Source organism: Talpa europaea (assembly GCF_964194135.1).
Source record: "Talpa europaea genome assembly, chromosome: 15".
In the NCBI taxonomy this organism is placed as follows: Eukaryota; Metazoa; Chordata; class Mammalia; order Eulipotyphla; family Talpidae; genus Talpa; species Talpa europaea.
The window spans coordinates 68,002,432-68,029,368 of NC_140083.1; the positions used below are offsets into that span (position 1 = coordinate 68,002,432).

The window sequence follows — 26,937 nt, forward strand, 5'->3', positions numbered from 1 at the left end:
AATGGGAATCCTAAAATGATTATACATTTTACAGGTGGAGTAGAAACTGAAGGAATTATTATTAAATTAACAGTTCTCAGAAACTGAAATAGGTTTTAAACTTCTGACACTTCAAAGTGGGCGGACATTAAATTATGTGTATAAATCTACATCCACATCTCTAACTTTTTTGAGAGTGCCAGATCTATTACTTCAACTGTCCACTGGATGTCACCTCCTTTGTGGTTCTGTGATCACCTCGTATTTACTATATATCAAACTTCAATCCTCCCTTCACCTATCATTCATTTTGTTTTCCTGTCTTGTCTAATTGCAACAGGATTCACCATCAGTATCTTTTTTTTTTTAAAGATTTATTTATTCATGCATATAAGAACAGGATACAGGCCAGATGTGCGGGAGGGTGAGAGGATTCACCAGAGACAGAGTGGGGAATGAAACAGGCAGACTGACGGAAATACACTGCTAAGGGGAGCAGCGGGTGCCACAGGAGAGGTCTGCCGTGCCATGTGGGTATCTTCCCTGCCAGCTGGGATGGAACCCGTGCTGCAGAGGCTGTGGACAGCCTCATAGCACTGCTCTCAACCTCCTGCACCACCAGGGAGGCCCCATCAATGTTAATCTTAACCTCTTCTTCTTCTTCATTCCTGTACCAGTCTTAAGTTCTAACAAAGGAATAAAATAAAATGTTTCTTGAAGGAATAATGCCTCATGCAGGCTCCTACTTCTGTAAACTGGAGGTCTCTGAACACTCTCACATGTGGCTTATCACTATTTTACTTTCACACTGTTCTGTTTTCCATGGAGTACATATCACACTCACTGCTTCTCAAAATAACATTCAAATTCCTTAGCACAAAGAAAAGACTTTTCACAAATCAATCATAACCTTGAGTTGAATGCCATTTCATACTATACTTTCCCCCACCAAAACAGTACCTCCTTTTATTTTTTAAACACTCAGAATACTTAATTATAATTTTCTTCAAAATGCTGTTAATTCAATAATAATTCCTTCAGTTTCTACTCCACCTGTAAAATTTATAATCATTTTAGGATTCCCAATTCAAAATCTGCTTATTAAATTCTTTACCCATTTGCCACTTATTATTTTAATGTAATTCCTTTGAGCATTGTTTATTGTTTTAATATAGGATAGTCTGTTTAACACACAGCTTTGCAATTTATGTCTTTATATCTGTAGTTAAACCAAAGTGACTCCATCTTATAAGAACAAGATGTTAAGCCTGTGACAGGTAATTCTCCTACCCTGGGAAGATAGCCAACTTCCTGTTTTTTTTTTTTTTCATGTGTTAACCTGCACTTGATCCGTATACAATTCTATTAACCTTAATAGAATAAAGACTCACGTGACATGGCCTGCTGACATCTGGAATTGTTTGTCTAATATAGGAATGATCACAAATACCAAGCAGGGTATAAAAAGGCCCTGTTAAAACTGTGGACATTAGTGGAGAAAGTTAAGTTTCTGAAGTTAAGAGGGAGAGAGAAAACATTTCAAAGGGATATAAGAAATGATGGTGGGAAAAAATATTGTACACATGATAGTATTAAAAATTAGCATATCTGATGATTTTTCAAATGCATACCTATGATTGCCTTATATGATATCTTCAAATGAACTGGTAAACTCTCTGATTGCTTAGATGACTCCTCAAAGAGATACAATAAATATTTCTAAGCTTAAGGGGATAAAAAAACAATTAAAAGAAGGTTCCTGTCAGGGTGAGTGGCATGGATCCTGCCTCAACCCAAGTCCTGCCCACTGGCCACACTCCTATAAATGAATACACTTTAATCATGATTAATGGACATGCCTATTTCACTCTTCAGGCTCAAATTACCTTGTCAATTTAGGAGAACATATTCGTTCCCACAACTGCATAATATCCTGCTGAGTGACAGTGAATTATTCTAGAAAAAGAAATGGTCTTACTCATCTGTTCATCAGCAGGACCTAGATCAATATTAAGCCCCTCCATCCCCAACATGCATCTCATGGTGCCCAGTTCTTTCTCTTCTGTAAGTTACCATAACTGTAATGAAACAATTAAATTGTGCAAGTAGTTATTTAACCTCTGCCTTTCCTGATAGAATGATGACTCTTAAAACATATATTCACCTCTTCATCTCCTCCACCTGCCATTATTCCAGCAGACAGTAGGTGCTCAATAAATATACACTGAATGGATAAGTGAACAGAGGTATTTCTGTAGCAGTGAACACCAATAACCTGAATAGTATTGAATCTGCAAGTCCTGATGATGCAGTCCTGCCCTCTGCTACATCCCTTTGCTCAGCAGAAACCAAATGAGAATGAGAACAACACATGGATCCATGTCCTTTTTATATTCTTACATATGAACCTTTGATCTCAATTTATGATTATTTAAAGAAATTCTTCCCCACTACTTCCTGTCTGGGTGACCTTATGAAAATTAATGTCTTTTTCTAATAGTATATGTTTCATATCTGTAAGATGAGAAAAAAATAATAAATTTAAGATAATACTTTCTGAGGATTAAGTGAAATACTATCAACATAAGTGTTACTGGGCAAAGGGTGTAAAACTGACAAAAAATGATTAATTTTAATTAACAGGAGAGAGAGAGAGAGTCCAATTATGGACTGATGGTATAGATGGAGCTGCAGCTACAGGAACCTGCAGGGGGCGACACAGCATGTGGTGCTCCAGGGCAAAGTCTAACAAATCCTGCCATGACTGGGGCTTCAGGGCAGGGAAGAGACTTGCTACTGCTGAGGCTGTGAGTCCCCCCAGGGGAAAGGTCTGTAGCCTGCCCTTTTATCAAAGTGCTTCCTTCTGCAGCACTCCTGACACCAGTGAGCAAGACCACGTGTGTTGCTCCCTTTCAAAGGAAGTGCAGGACTCAGCTGCCCCACACTGCTCTAACAAAGACACCCCAACACTGCCTGCTGCTCAATGAATATCTTCTTTCTTGCACAGTTCCTTCCTTCCTTCATCCTCATGTCCCTCCTTCCCCCCTCTCCAAATCTCCCTTTCTTCTCACCTCTCTTCCTTTCTTTCCTCCTTCCTTATCTCTTTGCTCCCTTCCTTTCTCACCTTGACCACAAGAATGTAAACTCCTTCAGAGACTTATTCATCTTTTTATCCTAGAACCTGTCACTAATGCCAATACACTAATGCCAAGGACTCCACAGATACTGTTGGATTCACATCTGAATTTTCTGGGATAAGAGCCCATTACCCTGAAGGCCATATTAATCCGACAAAATTATTTTGGGCTGTTAATCACATAAAATTGCATTCTGAGAAGGGATATTATAAAAGCATGCTGATTTCTAAGATGATTTAAATGAACAGTTTAAAACATGTTTCTGTTAACAGTAAATTGCTTTGATAAAAGTAAAGATAGAGTCATTTACTCAACTCAAAAATGTTACATTTAGAAAAATATTTTAGAGATATTTCAGTACTTGAGATTTATCAGCCCTGGGAATGAAGAATTAGTTGCTTTGGTTTATAAACTATCTGTTCATTTGCAATCTTTGTTTTGAATGCTGATAAGCGAAAGTTGGTGTGGAAGCTGATGACTTAATTTATGGGTGTGGAGAGAGGAATGTAGATAGTGACTCTAATAATAAGCCTAAGAAGCTACCAGAGGGAAGCATGTTTTTGGGCAAAAACAGAGACTAAGTTTGAGGTTGGTAAAGAAAGAAATTTAATCTCAAAACTGAGGCTTAGCTCTACCGCAGAGATTTGAAGGAAGTTGGCCTGCTTAAGTCTAAAGGACAGAGAGCAGTTCCTGTTGCTCATCACTCAATGTAACATTCTTCAACTGGGAGGTACTAACTCCATCAATACTTAATATCCTTTAAAAGGATGTTTAAAAAATAAAAGAAAATATAACAAAATGAGAGAATAAACACATGGAAGGAGGCCTATCAAATGGCTTTTTGATAAGCTCATTTTATTTGCAACTAAGGAGTACCCAGAGACCCTAAATTGTTAAGGGGGGAAACCCTGTTAGTATGTTCTAAAAGCGTCCATCATCCCCATGCCCAGAGGAAAAGAAAATGTACTCTAAATGGGAAAGATCTTTAATTGGTGTGCAGAGAGAGAGTAAAGAATGGGGTTCAAAATAACAGTTTTCCAACCAATCTCTGAAAATTATCCATCTCCTGATGGGCAAACACTTAGCCATACAGGCTTGGCCTGAGGCAGGTTAGGTACAAAAGCTTGCCATGAGTCCATGGCACCTTCTGGCAGGTGAGAAAGATCCCAGAGAGCTGGGACAGGAGAGACCTGAAATTCAAAATGTACCATATAATCCATGATGAAGTCAAGATAGACTGCCATTGTCTCAGCCAACATGCAAAAGTCCAGGAACAACCTCTGTGTTGACTTTCACGCATGTGTCTCTCCTCCCTCGTTCATTCCAGCTGATATGTGTATACAGCTGCCTCCTCCTCCCTCCTTCCCAGTTGCCCCCATTGAGGAAATCTGGTTCATGTTCATCTGGGAGTTGTAGTCCAAAGTAGCAGCATGTAAGTGGGGACAGGGAATATGGCACCATTCCTGGGGTTACTGTACTACATGTCTCCTCCCCTTTTTGCTGGGATGCGTTCTGTAACAGGAATGGTTTGCAATCAAAATCATTGTTGTTGGGGTGCAAAGTTCAGCACCCTGAAACCCTCTGGATTCTTTTAAACTGGCAAATAATCAGACAAGCATTGGGCAGAAAGATAAGAGAAAAAGTCATAGAGAAGTTTAATAATAACATATATGCCATCTACGTATCAGCAGAAAGAGACCCAGGAGGACTGAATAACCCACATGGCTTTAAATATCATCTTAAATAGCTTAGTTAAATCAAGGGAGGTTGGAGGGAGCAAGGGGAAGTTCAGTTAGGATGTTTATTGGGAAAACAAAGGAATACTGATTTAAAGAACTGCCTTTCCCATTGGAAAGCGATAAAGAGATTAGATCTTTCTGGGAGAGGTCCTTGTAGAGAGAAGGTGATACATAAATATCGAAAACAGCTTCTACCCAGCCTCAGAGTCCCTCCTATGAAATAAACCTCTTGCTAAAGACATGTTGTGGGGAGGCAGATTTTTGCCCTCCCACACTGTTTTTCCCAAGAAGCAATTAGTATATTTGTACATATCCACACATATTCTTAATATCTTAATTTTTTTCTTATTATACTTAGGATAGAAAAATACATTGAACTTTGCATAGAAAACCTCCCTAAGACAATCATAGTAACTATGGAACACATAGCAACATTTTAAATACTCTGTCCTCTTTTGTGAAACTATAAAAGAATAACTTAAATTTCAATTATCAATAAAAATGAGCTTATATTGAGATACCTTTCAGCAACATCAGATATGCTACTTGTTTAAGAAGCCTGAATAGTTTACCTTATGGAGAAATAGAATGACAACAGCTCTTTGTGGAGAGGTATTTTTCCTCCCGGTGCCAATTCCTATGTTTTTAATCCTCTGAGTGGTGTTAAAGAACTAAAGAACTCCTTAAGTGTGGGGCCACAGGTTTTTTTTTGTTTGTTTGGTACTCTTTCTTCCTGTCCAATCTGCCCTACTGATACGGAAAATAGAAAAGAATCCAGTGAACTTAAGAAGGAAGTGGTACATTAAGTGACACCTCCAGGAAAAGAATGAGCTAGAGGAAGGCAATGTGATTGGTAGGACCCCGATGCGTGTTCCTGAGAGTAATTGATCCTTCATTGTGTGTGGCTATAAAAGCAGCAATAGACAGAGAGCTGCAGAGAAAGAAGGCAAGAAAATACAGAGTTGAGGCAGTTAACTTCAAATGAGAGAGAGAGAGAGAGAAGATTTATCTTGATCTCTTTATTTTCAGGCCTCAGCATAAAATGGTGCCCATTATTTTTCTGAGCTCCCTTTTGCTTCATTTTACTGTTTCGGTGGCTTCAGAACCGTAAGGGAATATTATACTTTCTGTTCATATTAAAATACTAGCAAGGTGACCTTATTAAATATGTTCTGTCATTAAATTTGATTATTTGGAAATATTTCAACTTCTGAGACTGAGAACTGGTTTGCCTTATAAATTTTCAACAAGTGAATGAAGGAGGTATCTTTTTCTTAAGATAACTGCTCTGCACACTCAAGTTTATGGTAAAGGTGACTATGGAAAAAGTGTGTGTTTCAGGCATATTTCTATAAGCTTAAGCTGCTTTGTTGCATGTTCTGCATTTCTTCTATTTCTGCTCAGAGTGTTGGTTACTTTCTTTGCCTAGGCAATATCTCCTATGGGTCTCCCCTGTGATTCGAAGTCACTCTACAGAAAAAGCCTGTCTTCACCTTTTAAATCTTAATGAATCTGTCTCCTTGAGTGTTGCCTTAGAATATGATGGGTTCAATACCACTATCTTTGATCAGTCAGTGAAAGAGGATCACTTCTATGCTTGCACAGATTTCAAGGTAAGGCACTGAATTTGCCATTTCAGGATTTTCAATAGGAATATGAAATTAGTACATAAATACTATTTTTAGAAGATAGCACATCTTAATTTTGGATGAATTGTGGAAGCCAAGAAGGAAAACCAGAAAATTCCTGATGCAAAATATAAAAGGAAAATTCATCTAGGCAACAAAACTAGGGAAATATTGCCATTTTTCTAATGAAAAGAGTGCTGTAAGACCTAGTTCTGCTCTATAGATAGTACAGCTGTTTAACAATGTAAGAAGAGAGAATCTAGGTTATAGATGCATAACCTAGGATTGGGTCTCAAGGCAATAAAAAAGGAGACCTAAAAATGAGTGTATTAAAAGCTCTTCTCATACTAGTGATTGCTAAGCCTCTCAATAAAAAATTATGGGTTTGCATGACTCAGCCTGAGAAGACAAATTAAGTCATTACCTTCTTAACAACTACAAATAATTTTCCCATTCTCTACTTTTTAACATAAACAGGTTTCTCAAAAGTCTTCTGCACAGTTGTCTTTTTTGACATTGTTGGTGAAGGGAAAGACTCTTCATATCTTTGAGAGGAGATCTGTAGCACTTGTTGCAGAAGAGACAGTAACCTTTGTGCAAACAGACAAACCCATCTATAAATCTGGAGAGAATGGTAAGTCCATATTTATGTTTCCTTTCATCACTGAATTTAGGAATACACTCTTCACATTTAGAGCAACCCGTGAATTTTAATCTTAAATTTATTCTTAATGTCATAATGTGTACTAAAATATGTACTGGTGATCTAGATGAATTATGAAATAGTGTCCTTTAACATCAGTAACTGAATGCTTGGCCTCTTAAAATTTTGCTTGCCCCCCTCACTGTTTACAAATTCCAGGGGCAGGCTGACATGAGACAATAGTTAAAATAGAATGTGTTGCCAAATTACTTCCTGAGAATAGTTACTCCATAATTTAACAATGGCACAAACTAATTAAACCTCTTTTTACTCAATTTTTATCTGCAGAATGAAGATAAATAAGTGTCTCACTTGTGAAGATAAAGATAGTCAATGTAAAATAGTACCTAGGACACAGTAAAAACTCCATAAGATATTTTCATCATCATCACTATTATTTATTACATCATTATTATTATTATTTATATCACTAGAAGTAACCATAAATCTGGTAATGGAGGCAAAGTCCTTCTCTCTTCCTTGTGGTTATGAAAGGAGCAAAAAAGAATACCTAACCAGGATTCAGAAGGATATAGATTTTTGTCTTGGCTCTAAATAAACTACTGGCTTCCGTCATGGACATTCTGATCGTTCAGATATTTTGTTTTCTCATTTGTCATATTAGAGGGTTGGATGAAACAGCATCTACAAATTTTGTTCTAATATATGTCAGTATGAGTTATTACAAAGAGGTTAAAGAGCTAAAATTAAAACTCTTATAGTAATATTTTTGCTGCATTATATCCTCTATTTAAATGCTACGATGGCAGTTGCATACACAAAAGTAGCTAAAATGGGTTCTTCTGGAATTCTGCCAAAATTAATTTAACATTAGCCAACATCAATATATCTTCCAGGAAAATTATGTTTAACTCCTATCATCTATATTTCACATTTGTCCTCTATGACTAACACAGCCACTAATTTTAAAGATATCCTTATCCCTGTGGACTTTTATGGTAAAAGTGTCAGCTTTGGTAATAGAACATCAGAGCATCAACAGATTACAAATGTGCCATAAGAGATCTTTCCAAATGAAACCCAAGCTCAAAGGGTCAAAGCAGAGGTGGGAGAGAAGGGAGTACACTTTCTATGGGTAAAAGTTCTATCCATGTATAAGTCAATTTCTATCTTTGTACAAGTCATCACAACAGGGAGAGAATTAACAAGAAAAAACAATTATCCCCTCTTCATCTTGTCTTGTAGTTCAAATTCGCATTGTGACTCTGGATACCAAATTCAAACCTACTGAGGAATTGGTGAGTTCATTAATTTTTAATAGTACAATATAATGTAAACAAATCAAATAAATCCATTGCTACATAACGTGTCGTCAGGAAACTTTTCAAAAGTATGGAAATAGGAACCAATGTGGAGAAGGATGTAGGTATAGTCTCAATGCTAAGTCTCAAATTGACATGTAAGACTTTCCTTAATAGTGAGTTGATTTATACCTCTTCAGTTAAAAAATTAACTGCATGGGACCTGCCTTCCACTTCCCAGAAGAGGTTTGGGATCTTTTTACATGTAGAGTTTTCTTAGAATCTTTGGAATTTTAAATCTTTGAATTTTTAATTTACTTATAAACTCTATCCTCTAGGAAAGTGGGGCTAAGTCTCAGAAGTTAAATTAAGTTCTGTAATTATAATGCAATATCTGGTGAAAAAGAATGCACTATTACAACATTAACCTGTATTTTCTTCCCTCTCTCAGTATCCTTTCATCACACTTCAGGTAAGAGATCTGCATTTTTGCACCCACTATTTTAATACATCCAGCAAAGCACGTGTCTGTTTAATTTTCTTTATATAGAATTAGAAATTAACACAACTGAAATAAGGGGAAGAGAAAGCTGTATGCACACACACACGCACACACACACATACACACACACCCATGAAAGCTATCAGACGAAGACCTCAGTGAAGGGCTGTCACTTTTAGTGCCATGTGGCAAATGCTAGAGTCTGGGCTTTCATGGAAAAATAAAAGATTGGGCTTTTGCTAAGGGAGGTTTACATTTAAAATGGCTCATTTGGGGCTGCTGGCCCATCTTAATCTTAATTCAGTCACATGCTTAAAGGAAAAGCAAAATTTAAATACCTAAAAATTGGGCCTTCCCTGGTGGTGCAGGAGGTTGAGCATAGCGCTGTGAAGCTGTCCAAGCAGCCTCTGCAGCACCAGTTAGATCCTGGCCGGCCGGCAAGAATCCCACATGGTGAAGCAGACCTCTCTTGTCTCACCCGCTGCTCCCCTCAGCAGTGTATTTTGTCAGTTTGCTTGTTCTGTTCCCCACTCTGTCTCTGGCGAATCCTCTCACCCTCCTGCACATCTGGCCTATACCCCGGTTCTTGCATAAATAAATAATTCTTTAAAAAAATTAAATACCTAAAAATTTAGAAATATGCTAGAAGGTGATATTAGTATAAAATACATGCTTAGCTTTCAGAAAGTAGTCTCCCTTTGCCAGTAGAAATCTTTAGCGTAGTGTGGATTTCAAAATGATCTGAAATCTTAGGCTTATTAGTAAAGAATTTGTATCAGCTCCAACTATGTATTTTAATTTGTATGCATGATAGACACCATTGTTATTGCCTAATTATGAATTCAATATACGGGAATCTAGGTTCCTCATTAATGGTTGTATGTAAATATACAGTTCAAACATTTTCCATATAATTAGAATTTTTCTTGTGGTTTGCTTGTTTTTAAAGGCAATAGATCTCATATATTTATTATTTAATTATGTTTTTCAATTGAGGCAGTGTTGGTTTACACCTTTGCTTAGTTTAAATAAGTAAAAGAATTACAGTTTTCACAAATGACTACCTCTGAGTACAGTCAATTTTTCAGAAAGAGCTTCCATCCAATGGCTTCTACTTGTATTTAATTGGACAGCCCTGGGCCATGTGGATAATCCTTACAGAGAGAAGTCTGAAAAAATTTAAAATTTTTAAACTTTATTGTACAGGGAAACAAATTTTTAAAAATGAGTAGTAAATCATGTTTTTATTTCCTTGTGAAATCTTACCAGGATTTCTTTCATCGCTGTTGGATGACATTAACACACTTGTTGAATCAGGTTCATATAAGCCACAGTGTGTTAAAAGCAAAGAGAGAAGAAAGGGGGGTTTCTATCCTTCACTGGACAGTGGCTCTTTCTGAAAAATTAGACTGTGCAGGCATTGAAAAACAACACACTGCAGATGGCAGAGCTTGAGTTGAAGCCACAGCTCAAGATAACATTGTGCTGTTAATGAACTGAGCCTGAGGTGCTGACACTGAGAGGTAGTGGTTTGTAAAAACAATACACCCTTTACTGATTTCAACCAATGTCACTTACCCCAGCACTTCCTTTTAGCAGCTCTTATATGGAGCATGTACTTCACGATCCACTACACACAACCCAAATAAAAAATAGTGGCAAACCTTCTGTTACAGGGCAACCCCAATGAGATATTAGCGCAATAAAATGATAGAATTTTATCTCCCCCAAACTACAGAGTATAATAATAATAATAAAAACCAGGAAAGGATAATACTCTTATATCTGTTTTTATTTCTTCTTTATTTTCTAGGATCCTCAAAACAATAAGGTTTTTGAATGGCAAGATGTGGCTTCCTTTCAAAATATTACAGAACTCTCATTCCAACTGACTTCAGAACCAATGTTTGGAGATTACTCAATTGTCGTACAAAGAAAATCAGGAAAGACAACGGCACACCAATTTGCTGTTAATAAATACAGTAAGAGTTTCTACATTTTGTTGCCCTGCATAAATAAAGAGTTCAAAGGACTGAACAAAACAACTTTCAGATTAGAATTAGGCAAAAGTAGATAAAGTTTGATTTGGTTTTTACTATAATCTTATCTTGGTCATTTCTGCTTTATTGCCTCTCCTTTCCTGCACCTCCTTATCTTGATTCTGATCCCTGCTTTTTCTCCATCAGGAAATGTCTCATTTTCTAGAATACAGATAATCTTCTAGGGAGGATCTAAGGGATTACAAGAAATAAAATGTGAAGTTCTGAAAAACGGGGAGAGAAAAGAAAGGAACATAATCAACCCTGAACTAAAAACCATCACTCACTGGTGCCACACAGAATTTAGGGGCAAGTGAAATATGGTTTCTACAGATGTGTACATCAGACAGACAGATGAATGCCTACAGACAGATATGCGTACATACATACACACAGATGAATATACATACAGGCAGCTGCACAGAGACAAAGGAATACCTGCTACAGATTCATAAATACACATGCATGTACACATAAAGATGCATACAGATGTACACATGTACACAGGGAGATCACTGTGCATGGAAGCCAACTTAGTTACACGAGTACACTAAGTTTTGTTCAGCAGTGATGTGGGAGCTAAAGTGTATTTCTCTTTATTCCAGTGTTGCCCAAGTTTGAAGTTAAGGTCAGTGCACCTCAAACAATAACTATTTCAGATGATGAATTCCAAGTGACTGCATGTGCTAAGTAAGTACTTATTCAGTAGATTTGACCCCCTCCCCACCCCGGAGATCAATACAAAGCTCAGGGAGAATAAAACATGAGATTAACCATGTAACTTTAATAATTTACATGCTTATGCCACAATTAGAAGTAATGCATTCTTATCACAGAATATTTTTTAAACATAAAGAAATACACAAGAAATTCCTGCTAATTAATTCTACCAACTGCATTAAAATGGTGATATATTTTCCTTTCATCTTTTATGGATATTGTCCACAACTGCAATCATACTCTCTGCTCACTATGATTACGAAAATGTGCCTCCCTATCTTGCCAATCTTTCATGAATACCAGTTCCTTGTAGTATAAACATTTCCCTGTTTGGTTATACCAAATTCACTTAACTATTTTTTTTATTATATAAATGTAGGCTGTTCTATTCTGTTTGCCTAGAAATAATTAAGAAAAACATGTCTCCCTGTCCTGCCAATGTTTTCATGAATTCCAGTTCCTAAGAAATGTTTCCAGAATTAGAAGGTGTAGGAAATGTGTAACATTCTTTAGTCTCTTGAGACCACACTGTTTGCCATGTTGTGCCACAGTACAATCCAGAAGCTGGCACAGGGCCTGCCTCACTGAATCTTCACCATCACTGGGTATTCTCATTAACAAAAAGAAAGAAAATACATATTTGAAACATAATACTGTGAAAAGGTATTTTATCAACTTAATTTGAGTTGTCTCAAATATTTCCTAATAATGAAAAATAACCAATATTCCTTGTCACTTACTATGCTAAGCTTTCTATTTTTTATATTTTCATGCTATGAGATAGGAACTATTATGATCTCTGCTTTATAAGGAAAGGTAATAAAATACAGAGAACTGAAATAAGGTAATAAAACACAGAGAATTGAAATAATTTTCAGCATTAATGGACATTTTTGATGGCAGAATGAAGATTTCATCTAGGCTGATTGGCTTCACAGCTATTCTAACTAATACTTCCACTGTACTGTACATTATATAAATGATAAAAAGTATTTATTTGCCATATTAAACACTTTCATTTAACTGAAGACAGAAGAGTACTTGCCTTTAAATGTTATCAGCAGTTGATTAAAGATACACCATATAAAGGGCTGTCTGATAGATAACATGTGGAAGTAATGGTTAAGAATGCCAATTTTAGGAATCTTAGAAATCATTTAACTTTTTGGATAGTTTTTGTTTTTTTTAAGTTAGCTACTCTGGCCCTTTTTCTTTATCGAGGTAACATTGATTTACAACACTGTATAAGTTTTAGGGGTAAAGGTTCACTTTTCTTCAGATATATGTTGCCATATCAAGCCAACCATCTAAGTATTGGGTAGTATTTTTCAATCTTCTTTGGAATGCAAGAAAATGATTATAATTTTTCTCTGCATTTCAATGAAGTATAGTTAAATGTGTGCCATAATTTTGTATATGTAGTATATAAAAATTATAGATTATCCATGTTAAAAATAATGGGATCATCAACGAAATTTTGAAGAACTACAAGATCTTATACTGGTTTCACTGGGAAAACCCTCACAAGCCAGACTTGTCAAGGGAGTAAAATCTATCAATGTTTACCAGCCCAATGGAATGCTGTAAAAGTACAACACAAACCAAAGCAGCCAAAATGTTGTCAAGCATGACCTTCATGAAAACCTTGCTAAGCCAAATGCTGACATGGATTCAGTTATTCCTAAACATATACTTTGTTATTTTGACTTCTTGTGATTTCTTTATTATAGTCTACACATACCTGACATTAAATAATAAGCCAGTATTAACAATAATTATGGCCGAGCAGTGGAGACAAGAGCTCTACTTATTGGAAGTTATTTCTGGGCAGTTATGAGAACCTGATGAATGAAAGCAGTATATCTAGAAATTAACCTTCCTCAATGAGTTGCCTTACCTCAACTTGGATAATACAGTGTTTGTGCATTGTTCCTTCAGTATTCCCTGGGACTTACCTGGGATCAGCTCAAGAAAATAATATCAAATTAGGCAATTTTAGCAAACAAACTCAGAGATGAATTAAGCTTTTAAGAGAAGAAAACTTGCCTACAGGCAAAGACATTTTAATGAAGGCAAAGCAATAGTGCCTGCTGAAAGCTTTTCAAATTACATACAAACAGGGAATGTTTATTCTGATCTGAAGATTTAAGTTACATATTTCATGACATGTGCTAACCTGTAGATAAAACTAAAGAAACTTAGCAGAAATGAGATGTTCAGTTTTTAATAGTTATGGCCTCATATTAGTCTTGCGCTATGTAACACGCTATTGATCTTTAGAGGCTACAGATAATTTTAGTTAAGTTGGGTTGAGTCAGAATCCCAAAAGCATTTAGAATTTTTAAATAAGGAAACAATGAAATGAGCATGGACTGTGGAGTGTGATAGATTTATTTTAATTCTATCAATCACAATGTGGAGAAGCGACTCATTTGAGTTCAATTTACTAATCTGAAAAGTGAAGTAACGTCCCTACATCTCAGGGTCACTGGAAAAAATGATTGAGACAATGTGTATAAACACTGGAGATATATTAGGGGTCAATAGTTTGAAAAATAGTACTATAATTGATAAATTTGACTTTCTTCAGTTTTACAATATATTAGTTTCACATTTATCTTTTAAAACTATCTTAGAATTCTCAAGTTAAAAAAAAACCTCAACTCAGCTGTATTTTCCATGAGTGGACATTTTTTAAAAAGTGTGTTGTAGTTTTTTTGGTTTGTTTCAGGAGAAAATGAGATCTTTATACAACTCTATCCCATAAGAGATTATACTTTCAGTCAAAATGCATCCAATTTATGCCTATCTCCATACCTTTTATATTTGATGAATAATAAAATAAGAATTGCTTAAATATTGATCAGTAAGTACTTCAAGATCCTGTATCATCCAAATTTTATTTAGATACAGATGTATTTTTTGCTAGAGGAAAAAAAATACTGCAATCGTTATAATGTTCTATGAAATTAAAATATAATTCAAAAAATTCAGTCTAATCATTAAATTCTATTCACTGAGATTTTAGGTGATTTTAGATTCTATATTATCTTGAACTTGATTCTTACGAAAGCAGCTGAATTCTCCTAACAGGTCAAATGTTTAAATCAACCTAAATTCTGTGAGGAGCACAGCACCAGTAGGTGAGGATCCCTGGCTGAGTTAGGTCAGATTGGAGGAATGGTGGTTTAGAGATTTCATACATGACATTTAAGAAGACCATGAGATATTGCTGTGGTATTGTCTGGCTATAATCACAAGGATACCTTGTTCCCTTAGGTACACCTATGGCCAACCTGTGCAGGGGAAAGCCCAAATCCGAGTGTGCAGAAAATTTTTTTCCTCTTGGAACTGTGACAAAAACAATGAGATATGTGAACAATTTACTGCTCAGGTACAGACCATTTTTTGCTAAAAAAAAAAAAAAAAGTAAAAAACAGTTATCTTTCATTTTCATTCTTCTTTGATACCATTTACAAAAAAAAAAAGGAGAATTCTTTGTGGACAATAGAGGTTGTAGCTGGATAAGGTGAAGAAGGAGAAAATACAATGCTGAACAGTGTTCTTTTATTCTCTAGGGCATGTAAATTATTATTTTTTTGTTCCTACTCTGATTTTTGACTCCATTATTTTCTTTCTATTTTTTTTGTGTGTGCTTCTAAATCATTTATTTTAGTTTCACTGTTACCTTTACCTAACATTTTTCATTTATTCTGCTATTTAAAAATATATAGTAGTTCCTCTTGAGTAATAAACACATTCTGAATTTCATATTTTCCTTTAACCATAACTTGACACCATCGATTTTGATTCAAAGCATTTTCTTCTTCATGCTAAAGTAGTCTAGATTCTTACTAACTTTACACTTTCTCTTTGACTCCAAACTTCTTTTGAATTTGTCTGTATTATAATCAGTAAAATTGGTTTTGTTGTTGTTGCTATTATAGTTGATAACACAGAAGGGCACACATTTTAGAGTCAGAATGTTTAATGAATTTCACCATCTTCTGGCTGTGTGACCTTGGGCAGGTTATATAACCTACTTGGAATTCAGAATTTTCATCCAGATAATGGAGATGATAATAGTATCCAGTTGATATAGTAGTTTTGAGAATCAAATGAACTGCTATATCCTTCTAACATTTTAAGTTTGGAATTAATAAACAGATTCTTATTTTAAACTATTGCTAACTCTACCATTCTCTAATTATTAATGTCACTGATAAAAGATTTATCCTCCCCTTATTTGAAATAAGCTATTTGCCTTAAAAGGTATTTTGGTGTTACACATTTATAGTGCTTCTGTTCCATCTGTCCTTAGTGCCACTCATTTACCCTGAGAATTATTTCTTACCCTGAGAATATCATTCACAGCTCCATTATCATCTTTTTAATCAGTGTTCTATCTACACTGACCCTTGAAATCTGTAAAGTACAAATAACCTTCTTACCTTGGTTTTACCTTGGTTTAACTGCATCACCTCGCCCCCTTTTTTTTTTAAATTCATTGATCAGGGAGTTTGTGGAGTCACAAGATGGTAGGAATTAGACATCTGTGTTAAATAAAACTCCATATTTTAAAGACTTTCATTACTCTTATTTTTCAGTTGAGAAATGGCTGTGCTTCTCAAATTGTAAATACAAAAGTTTTCCAACTCTACCGCTCTGGATTGTTCTTGACGTTTGATATCTCTGTGACTGTTACAGAAAGCGGGACAGGTAACTAGCATTTGCTATGGCCAAACTAGGGCAATATGGCAGCTTACTAGGGAGAAGTTTGTTGAGTTACTAATACCGACTGGATAGAATAGTGAAGCATATTTGTCTATAGATCAGACTGAGGGTTGCTTTTGAATAAGATTTGCCTAATAATATTCAAAATTAAAGTATTATGTTAGGTGTTATATCTAACATAAATATATGTTATATATATATATGTGTGTGTGTGTGTATATATATGTTAGTTTGTGTCTGCATCAAACTTCCCTCTGTAGTATACACCTAAGCTAATAAATTATCTCTTTTTAACTTTGTGCACACCACTTGATAATCAATTGCCAAAGCCTAACCTTTGATTTAATACAAGAGTTCATAAGCTACCTCTAGAGAGTCAAGTCCAGCTCCCTATCTATGAGATGTAATTTGGGGTTGGGATCAGATTCAATTATTGATTATTTCTTGTTACTTAAAAAGTACATTCTATAAATATATGCTATCAATATTATAGCATATTATATGATATGATATATAACATATTACATAATGAATAATATATAGCATATTACATAATGAATAAGCTTGTCACAAATCTATTGTAATTTAGCTAGATATATTTGACTCTGCTTATTTGATTGCTCCATTGAAATCACAAAGCATTTCTATTTATTTTGCTATTAGAGATTTTTTTTAATCTGGTAAAAGTCTAACAACATAGCACCCTACACGCTAAAGATTTCAAGAAGTGAAAGTCTTATGCTTGAGATGCTCATGACATTCTCCATCATGAAGCATCACAGGCAAGAACTGATCAGCATAGTAGGGGGAAGTAAGGTAGGGGTGTTTTCTCCTGCTTCTGATTCAAATATTTTATAGTATTTCAATATTCATTTTGAAATTTCCCACACAAATATAGTTCTCTAGAAGATGTCCCAGCATACCCACACCTCCTTTTTCATGTGGATCAAGATTACAGTTCTGTGTATAGAAGTTGACATGTGTACCTAAGCTATCTGTTCTTTTGAAATTTTCGATCAAATGACTTCTCTCTGACACTATCATTCATTGCTTCTTATAGGTGTGCAGATCAGTGAAAAAGCTTCCACCTCTCTCACTCCATTACTCGGGCGAGTAGACTTTGAGAACATGGACCCTTTCTACAGAAGAGGAATTTCTTATTTTGGAACTGTAAGCTTGCCTGAAAAAATACATATTTTCATTTCCTTTTCTTGGGTCATAGACAGAACTCTGTTTTTCTAGATTTTTTTCTGCATTCAGAATACATTTGTAGTATGACTGTGTCTGATACACTAGACTGAAGAAAACAATAGATAAAATGATAGCTGTTTCCGTATTAGACACTTAATAGAAAATCTTTATTAGAATTTAAAATTATAAGGAAATGATCACATTTATGAAAAGGGTATTCTTTTTTCTAAAGAAATTTGTATTTTAAGAATCAATGCTTCTCTTTTTATACAGCTTAAATTTTCCAGTGCTGCTAATGTACCAATGGCGAACAAAGTACTGCAATTGGAGCTCAATGACAAATTTCTAGGAAATTATACCACAGACAAGAATGGTGAAGCTCAGTTTTCTATTGATACTTCAGGCCTATTTGATCCGGAGCTAAACCTGAAAGTAAGACATCAAAGTGTAGATAAAATCCCACAGAGGATTTGAATGTTATAAATTTTAATATTAGGAATCTCTTAATTGATAACTTATATTAATATATTTTAACTGAGTTTTAAAATAACAGGTATTTTATATGTTTGCTTGTTCAATAAATAATACATGAGAATATTTTGTCAAGAGGATGAGCTGATAGCCTGTACTATAGTTATATAGTTCCAAGCAATATGTTCCTCTGACAAACTAGAAACCCCTCTCGAAGATGATTTGACTTTTTCACCATTGCATGGACAGGGTAGATACTATGATTTCTTTCTTTCTGTTTCTTAAACAAAATTTTGCAGTTAATCAATTTGTCCGAGGTCAAATGTAGCTGAAAAACTGGGTCTACGGCTATGCTGTGACTTCAATTACAAAGTAAAAATAAGCTTTTAACTTTAGTTCTAAAGAAATACAATTACATCTTTTCCACATGAAAAGAGGAGAGTGTTATTATTTCATTTCCAATAACAAAGCTGAAGCATCAGCCACAAGTTAAGATTCCTCCCTGTTTTGAAGAGATAAGAAGCCTTCCAGTCCCTAATAACTGCTGTCCTGGGAAGGTCTTTATAGACTTAAGGGCCTTTGATTTCATTTATCTTATCAGGCCACATACGTTCATCCTAAGACCTGCCATCCTCTTGACTGGTTGGCTCCTGAGTACGCGGATGCTCGGTTCTCAGTCCCACGCTTTTACTCCCGAACCAATAGCTTCCTGAAGATTGTTCATGAACCAAAGCAGCTAAGATGCAATCAACAGAAGGTTGTTACTGTGCATTACTCTCTGAACGGTGATGCATACAGAGACAGTGCAAAAATAAACTTCTTCTATCTGGTAAGTTTCAGTTGGTGGCTTCTTGAAGCTTGTCTAATTGTATGTTGCTTAAGCAGAGTACAGCTTAGAATGTGTTCCCAGTCATGTCATATTAATGTGATTGATTGTTTATTAATTACTATGTGATTAATAATTTCCAATAATTAATGTGATTAATATTATTGTGAGCCCAGCTTCTCACTTTGTTGGTGAAAAGTACTGGATCCCTTAAAAACAAACACAAAAGCAAACAAACATCTAAGATCTAAGGTTGAAAAACTTAGTCTACTAAGTCAGTGTCTACTTTTTAAAATATTTGATATTTAAACATTCAAACACCAAATATCTTTGACTCTTCATGAATAAAATATCAGGCACATACTAAAGAGTAAGGTGAAAGGCTGATTTTGATAAGCAAGAATAAAAATAAAAAAGGAATTAGTCTTTTAGGTTCTGTCTCCATATTTATTCATTTTGTTTCTAAAGCGTATTGAGCTACAGACTTAGAAATTAAGACACTCCTAACTGGAATTCTCTACTCTTTCCTATTTATCATTAAAACTAGTTGATCTCAGACAGATGGCTTACACTCTCTAAGCCTTAGCTTCCTCAATTATATATTTCCAATTGGAAACAATGACTTATTCCTTGAGTAAGTATTATGTGTTAGGCACTGTTATAGACCTTTATATGTGCTAACACTTTAATCAGCCCATGGCTATTTCCATTTACAAATAAGAGAACAGAGGCAAAGAAGTAAAAAAAAAAAGTAGGGAAATTAGGCTGTCTCAGGGAACCCCCAGGGAAAATGAGGTAACATTGGTATGAGTCCTCACTACTGTGACAAGACCCAAAAGCAGACATGCAGAGAAAAATTTAAACAAGATGTTTATCCACAAGGGCAGTTAGAGGAGGGAGGAGAGAGAGACAGTTAATTGGCCAACATGGTCAGATATCCATCCTGCTAGCAAATGCTATCTGGGTGCAAATCAGGGGCTAAAGAAGCAAGAGTACCTACCTGCCTTCTGTGTTACATAGGTACACCTAGCTGCTCACCTCCACTCCTAGTTCCCAATAGCTTCTCTGCTCAGGAAGTCCAGTTCATGGCATACTGGGACTTGTAATCCAAGGTGGCTGCATGTAAGCAGGCATGGGGAAAAATAATGCCTGTTCACTGCACTGCAATATTCCTCCCCCTTTCAAGGAGATGCACTCTATAACAAGGTCACAAAGGTAATGAGTAGGCTAAGGCTTATTTAAATCCTGAGCAATTTCAGAGCTTTATGCACCCTCTTGCCCACTGCATATTGTTCAGCAAGTTTCTAGTCCATCATAGTCACTTCAATTATCACTTCCTCTGCTCTTTGCCAAGTTGTGCAAAATCCATTTTTCTTGTTCATAGAAGTACCTTATCTTATGGAATAGGATTACTGTCACAAAGGCATTCATTATCTAACATTAAGATGATATCAGTTAAAAAATATATCACACTTTGTGTCTTCTTTTTTCTGCACAGATGATGGTAAAAGGAGCTATCTTTCTTAGTGGACAAAATGAAATCAGAAACAAAGGTGTGTGTTGAATATAAATACACTCATTTCTAAACATCTCTACCTTCATTATCCTTTCTTTTTTAAGTCAAGAGGTTAGGAAGTATACTTAATATTTTGATTTGTAGCTGCAGGGTAATAGCTAACATGGCCTAGGGTAAGCTACTAAATATATTGTTGGCGATTTCAACTTGTTCCTATTATTGCCAAGTTATCAAGTACATTCTAGGAAAGTGATATCCCAAATCCAAAGTGTTACTGCTTAAATTATTAAATTCCTTATTTGTATATATCATTCTTATTACTTAATTTTTTGCCATCAAAATAAAACCCAGGGCCTCACCGGTGGTGCAGCAGTTGAGCGCTGTGTTGCAAAGCTGCCCGCAGCCTCTGCAGCGCCGGTTCGATCCCCAGCTGCTCCCCGGCCACCAGAGGAGGGTCCCACAGGGCGCACAGACCTCTCCTGCTGCCTGCTGCTCCCCTCAGCAGTGTGCTTCGGTCCTTCTGCCTGCTCTGCTCCCCGCTCTGGCTCTGGTGAATTCTCTCACCCTCCCGCGCTTCTGGCTGTACCCAGTGCTTGTATAAATAAATAAATAAATCTTTTTTAAAAAATAAACAAATAAATAAAAAATAAAACCCAATGGTTTTGCTCATTCTGTCCCTAAGTCTTTCTCTTTTATTGACATGTACACTGTGAGTAAGGAAATTGTTGGCATTGTGTGTGTTGATGACATCTGTTCACACAGCCAGGAATGGAAGCTTCTCGTTTCCAATCAACATCAGTGCTGATCTGGCTCCTGTGGCTGACATGCTCATCTACACCATTCACCCCAGTGGGGAGATTGTGGCTGACAGCATCAAATTCCAGGTTGAGAAGTGCTTTAAAAACAAGGTGATGTTTCCTTTATTTCTTGCCTCTGAGTGGGGTGAGCAGTTTTCTCCCTATGTCTCCTTCTTCTCTGACTAATGTTACCTTACATGTTAATCACCATAAATGTTGCTATCATTAAATCATAGGGGATGACAGAAAATCATCTTTGGCCATAACACCAAGCCTAGATGACAGGAGGTGGGTAAAGGGCTTTAAGGGGAGCTGAGGAAGAGATTAAGCAGGAGAAATAACAGTACAAAACATTTATAAAGATTTATTTGGGAAAAAATGAGTATATTCAAATAATTTTCATCTACTCATAACATTTTCTTTCTCTCTTAAGGTCAGCATAAAGTTCTCCAAAGAGCGGGGTCTACCTGGCTCCAATGTTCGTCTCTATCTTCAAGCAGCCCCTGATTCATTCTGTGCCCTCCAGGCTGTGGATAAAAGTGTCCTTCTCCTGAAACCTGAACAAGACCTGTCACCCGAAACTGTAAGCGCTCAGATTTTTCTCTTTGAGTCTCTTCTCCTTTGCTACAGAATTTCTTCACATTTAGCTGAGGCTTAATTTTTATTTTAGTGTTATTTTTACTCATCTTTTATAATGCCCTAACCTCACTTTTCTTCTTACCTAATCTTTAAACCTAAACAGCAGCCGATATCCTTATTCTACTTTCCGACCTCTCATTTTATTTTTTTAATTTTTTTAAATTTTAAAATTTTTTTTTCACATTTTATTTAAATTTTATTTTTTATATTCCCCATACAATTACAACCCCCTTGTTTTGACCCCAAGCCCTCCTTTCCCCGCCCCCTACCCCTCATAGAGTGTCTCTGGTTCATAGTTGCTTGTTGATTTTGATATTTTCTTTCTTACAGTTATTCTTTTTCCTGGTCCCTTATTTAAGTTTTCTAGATTCCTGCTATGAGTGAGACCATCTCATTTTAAAGTAGCATCTTCTGGGTCAGATAAAAGACAAAATTTGCAAGCTGACCATATAGATCTGAGACATACAGCAGGGAAAGTGAGGGGAAGGGTCCCAAAAAGGGGAGGTGAAGGTAGATTTTGGGTGCTGTGGTGGTGGAAGAACTACAGGGACTGCACCTGAGGGGAGAAATCAAATACTGTCCAAAAATTAACAACAATGTAAGAAAATAAATACAAAAACAAAGTAGCATCTTTCCTTCTTTGTCAGAACATATAACGTTTACATCCATTTTTGATTCACATCCACAAGGTTTTTCCTGTTTCTTTTGTTACCTTTTGGTTGCATAAATTTTGCTTATTTAAAATTTTTTTACTAAAGCCTTGTTATGAGATCAGTAGGAATCTTTGGTTCCTACTTTCTTTTCTTGAAAATGGTACTCTAACATTGCCTGGCTTAGAAGATTGTTTTTAAGAGTTCTGACAGGGCCTCCCTGGTGGCGCAGGGGTTAAGTCTCAGAGTTATCAAGCTATCCCCACTCCCTGGCCAGGGAGAAAACCCACATGGCATAACAGACCTCTCGCTGTCTTGCCTGCTGCTCCCTTCAGCAGTGTATTTCAGTAGATCCGCCTGTTCTGTTTCCCAGAGCCTGTTCTGCTCCCCACTCTGTCTCTGGTGAATTCTCTTACCCTCCCCCACAACACCCGCACCTGTGGCCTATACCCCAGTTCTTGTATGCATCAATATAAATCTTTAAAAAAAATTCTAACCTAAGTCTGAATCATTTGACCTTGTAATTACATGATTTTTTTTGCCTGAGATCTTGAGGGGTTTATTTCCTTTATATTTAAGATTCAATAGTTTTAGTAAAATATCTCTCAAAATGTATTGTTTGGGAGAAAATTTGTCAGCTAATCAGTAGCTCCAGGTGATGTGTAAATTCAAATCTTTCCCTCTCAGAATTTGTCTTGAATTCTAATTTTAAATATTAGTCTTTCCATTGCTTTCCCCTCTTCTAGAAAAACTTTATTGGATCTTCTCTTGGAATTACTTTCCAATTCAGGTACTTTCCCTGTGGTCCATTTTAATTCATTCTTACAGCTGCAATGAATTACCAGTACACTAAGCCTTGGATTAAACACAGGTCTTCAAGCATCTCTCCTACATGCTACCCCACATCTTGCATCACAGTTAAAATATTGTGTGAACATGATGTTGACCACCTAAAACACAGTTGAAGCTTTTCTCTTCTGGAAGCATGAGTTGACTCAAAATTGTTGGATTATATATTAAAGCTATGCTCTTCAAGGAAAGAATAAATGGTTATGGCAAAAAAAAATTGCCAAATTTTAAAAATAAAAGCAGCACTTAAAGTCATCGAACTATCTGCTCTTTATCGTAGGTGTATCACTTGCTTTCAAATATAGAACCATATGCTTATTCCTATATTGGTCTCAACCTTGATGATGGCAAAGTAGAACCTTGCATTCCTCAGACTGATATGTTTTACAATGGCTTGTATTATATACCCATAAGCAACTATGTGGATGGAGATATCGATTTTATTGTCAAGGTAAGATCAAAAATTATTTCAGTTCAATCTCAGTTTTAGTATTCATAATGCATGGTTACATTTTATTAATTATATTGTTTTCTTCCTATTCTTTGTGATCAATGTCAGTAAGCTATTTAAAGAACACTCAGAAATTGTCTTATAAAAAGGAGGTACTAATTTTTGCTGATTTTCTTTCTTGTTGAAAATAAGTGGTGGCTAAAATGATACAACTTCATGTTCAAAGCAATGAGAGAGACTTCAATTTATTGTGAAAAGTATTATATATAAATAATCAAATCAAGAGGCTAAATATTGTCTGGGTTCCATCTTTATCTAGGTATCATTAGTTATGCCTTCTTAAAAAGATCTTTATAATTGAAATCACAGGTATAGAAGAAAAGGGGCATAGAATTAGATATTTTAGTTTAAGTACCAGCTCTCCAGATTACTAACTGTCCATTGCATGTGTGTTTCTGTGTGTGTGTGTGTGTGTGTGCGTGTGTGTGATGTTAATTAGGGTAATGCCTACCCTATAACTATTTTTTTCTTAGAAATATATTGAGAATATGTAAAAATACTTAGCAAAATTGTAGAACTAAGTGCTAGATAAAGCATATTGATTATCTATTTTCTATCTAACAAAGGTGACATGACTTCTAAAATCCCAGTATTAACTCAATAAAAATACATTTTAAAAAAATCCCAGGCCCTTGCTAGCAGAGGTAACATGTATTTAGCATCTATTTGTCATTCCCCTTTTAAAGTCCTGTTACAGGTCTTGCATAAAAGGAATGCACCACTTTTCTTTTGTTGTTTGTTTCTTTGAAGAACATGGGTTTGAAAATCTTTACTAATCTCCATTACCGGAAACCAACAGTTTGTTCAATGGGGGTAAAGATGCCATTCTTTAGGCCACTTTATGGAGAAGCAGGTGGATATGAGGTGATGTACAGCGTCGCATCAAGGAATGCACGTGAGTCATCCAGAGTTTTGCATGTGAGAGATGGCCAAAGGATTCATGGAATTTGGACATATGTGGGATAAAACTCTAAATATTAGGATTTCATGTGTAAATTATGCCATGCTTTTGACTACAACTAGACATCCTTCAGTTGAATAAAGTACAATAAGGCAGACTGGAAATATGTTTGATAAAAAGGAATAATTAGTTACATATATGATAGGGAGGTTATTTTTACTGGTAGAATATGATATCAAAAAGTATATAGGAGGGGCCTCCCCGGTGACGCAGGGGTTGAGCGCTGGGTTGCGAGGCTGCCCGCAGCCTCTACGGTGCCGGTTCGATCCCTGGCTGCTCCCTGGCCACCGGAGGAGGGTCCCACATGGCGCGCAGACCTCTCCTGCCGCCCGCTGCTCCCCTCAGCAGTGTACTTCGGTCCTTCTGCCTGTTCTGCTCCCCGCTCTGGTGAATTCTCTAACCCTTCCGCACTTCTGACTGTACCCAGTGGTTGTATCAATTAATCAATAAATACATCTTTTTTAAAAAAAAAGTATATAGGAGTATGCAGTGTGATTGAAATGGGAGGACAATCATTATATTCTATTAAGGCCCTTGTACCTTGTACCTTATTATACTACATCCTACTATGCAGAGTTCAAGGTAGAGGAAATTTTGACTCCCAGAGTCAAGCAGCTAACATCAGAGAAATGTGTTCAAATACTAGCCCATTTTCTATTGGGAAGACCATAAGCACAAAACAGCCTTCATCTTAGCTGAATAAGTAATTTGGCAGGTTTCTAATAGAGAAATTTAGTCAGAGAAACAAAATGAAACAAGGTCATCAAAACAGAAACCAAATCAAAGCTGTGTTCCAGATCTGAAAATACTTGAGTGACATTCTTTAAATCCCTTTGATTTAACATTGAGATTAGTCCAGTACTTGAACTTGGACTGATCCTGAGATGAGTATCAGAAACTCCACTTCAGAAACACTAATGCCCTGACAAATTTATACAAGCAGATTCAGTGAGTACTGAAGAGACACTATGAAGTCCAGAAGTTAAGTCCTAGTCTACAGTCTGTAGACTTTTCTGTTACTAGATCATACCATATTTAGTGAACTTTATCAGAAACATCTAAACTTTTCCTTATCTTTGAATAAAATGTACTGAAATCCAAAGTCACTCATTTTATTCTCCACTTCTTTAGTTCTTCATTAATTCAGTCAATAAACCTTTGCTGTGGCCAGGATCCAAGTTACATATTGTAAATTCAGTGGCTTAGTATTTGTTTTCCTAGAACTTTTAGTCTAACAGGAAAACATTACAGTGAAAGAGGTAATTCCTAAAATCAGGGAGGAGAGTATTAAACGGAAAGAATATGAATAGGAGAGATGTAAATTTCTCAAGGGGACATTATGTCCTACTAGAGGAAGTAGCATTCATACTAAGACCTGAAATTGAATGATAATACACCACAAAAAGACTTAGAAAGACATTCAGAGCAGAGAAGAAAGTACAATGAAAGATTAGTCAAGAAACTAAAAGCACATCAGAATGGTAGGAGTTATGGCTCCAGGGTAAGAGTAAAAATACTAAAGCAAGAACAGAAAGTAGGCAGATCACAAAGACCTTGAAGGCTATTTGGAGTTTGGAATGTTAATGCAGTATCATTTTATTTTTAGTTGTATTTTTTTTAAAGATTTATTTATTTATTTACAAAAGCACTGGGTACAGTCAGAAGCATGGGAGGGTGAGAGAATTCACCAGAGCCAGAGCGGGGAATAGAACAGGCAGACTGACGAAGTACACTGCTGAGGGGAGCAGAGGGCAGCAGGAGAGGTCTGCGCCTGATGTGGGACCCTCGCCCAGCAGCTAGGGATCAAACCGGCGCTTCAGAGGCTGCGGGCAGCTTCGCAACCCAGCGCTCAACTGCTGCTCCACCAGGGAGGCCCTGCAATATCATTTTAATGTAATAATATACCACTGACAAGTTTTAAGCAGACATTCTGTGTTTTTAAAAGATATTTTTGGCTGCTCTGCGGAAAAAGGGATAGGATTTAGGCTGCTAAAGGCTAAAGACTTATGGAATTTTATTAATGCTAATAATTAAATTGACTTATAAAAAGGAAGTAGAAATGGAAAAATGTAAGATAATTTTT

At 36.1% G+C, this 26,937-nt stretch overlaps 1 protein-coding gene across 1 annotated transcript in view; it reads left to right on the top strand.

The window, feature by feature from the left end:
• Positions 1 to 5,897: 5,897 nt before the first annotated feature.
• LOC311185445 (ovostatin homolog 2-like) overlaps positions 5,898 to 26,937 on the top strand; it is a gene marked incomplete at both ends in the record, with an annotated part of 44,841 nt that continues 23,801 nt past the window's right edge. The window contains 17 exons of the mRNA XM_084256071.1: positions 5,898 to 5,962; positions 6,285 to 6,468; positions 6,961 to 7,117; positions 8,393 to 8,445; positions 8,900 to 8,920; positions 10,764 to 10,932; positions 11,595 to 11,679; positions 14,989 to 15,103; positions 16,317 to 16,428; positions 17,504 to 17,613; positions 17,908 to 18,066; positions 18,707 to 18,934; positions 20,430 to 20,488; positions 21,214 to 21,355; positions 21,678 to 21,827; positions 23,663 to 23,833; positions 24,644 to 24,788. Of these exons, the coding sequence (XP_084112197.1) occupies positions 5,898 to 5,962; positions 6,285 to 6,468; positions 6,961 to 7,117; positions 8,393 to 8,445; positions 8,900 to 8,920; positions 10,764 to 10,932; positions 11,595 to 11,679; positions 14,989 to 15,103; positions 16,317 to 16,428; positions 17,504 to 17,613; positions 17,908 to 18,066; positions 18,707 to 18,934; positions 20,430 to 20,488; positions 21,214 to 21,355; positions 21,678 to 21,827; positions 23,663 to 23,833; positions 24,644 to 24,788 (2,125 nt within the window). The remainder of the gene's footprint in view (positions 5,963 to 6,284; positions 6,469 to 6,960; positions 7,118 to 8,392; positions 8,446 to 8,899; positions 8,921 to 10,763; positions 10,933 to 11,594; positions 11,680 to 14,988; positions 15,104 to 16,316; positions 16,429 to 17,503; positions 17,614 to 17,907; positions 18,067 to 18,706; positions 18,935 to 20,429; positions 20,489 to 21,213; positions 21,356 to 21,677; positions 21,828 to 23,662; positions 23,834 to 24,643; positions 24,789 to 26,937) is intronic.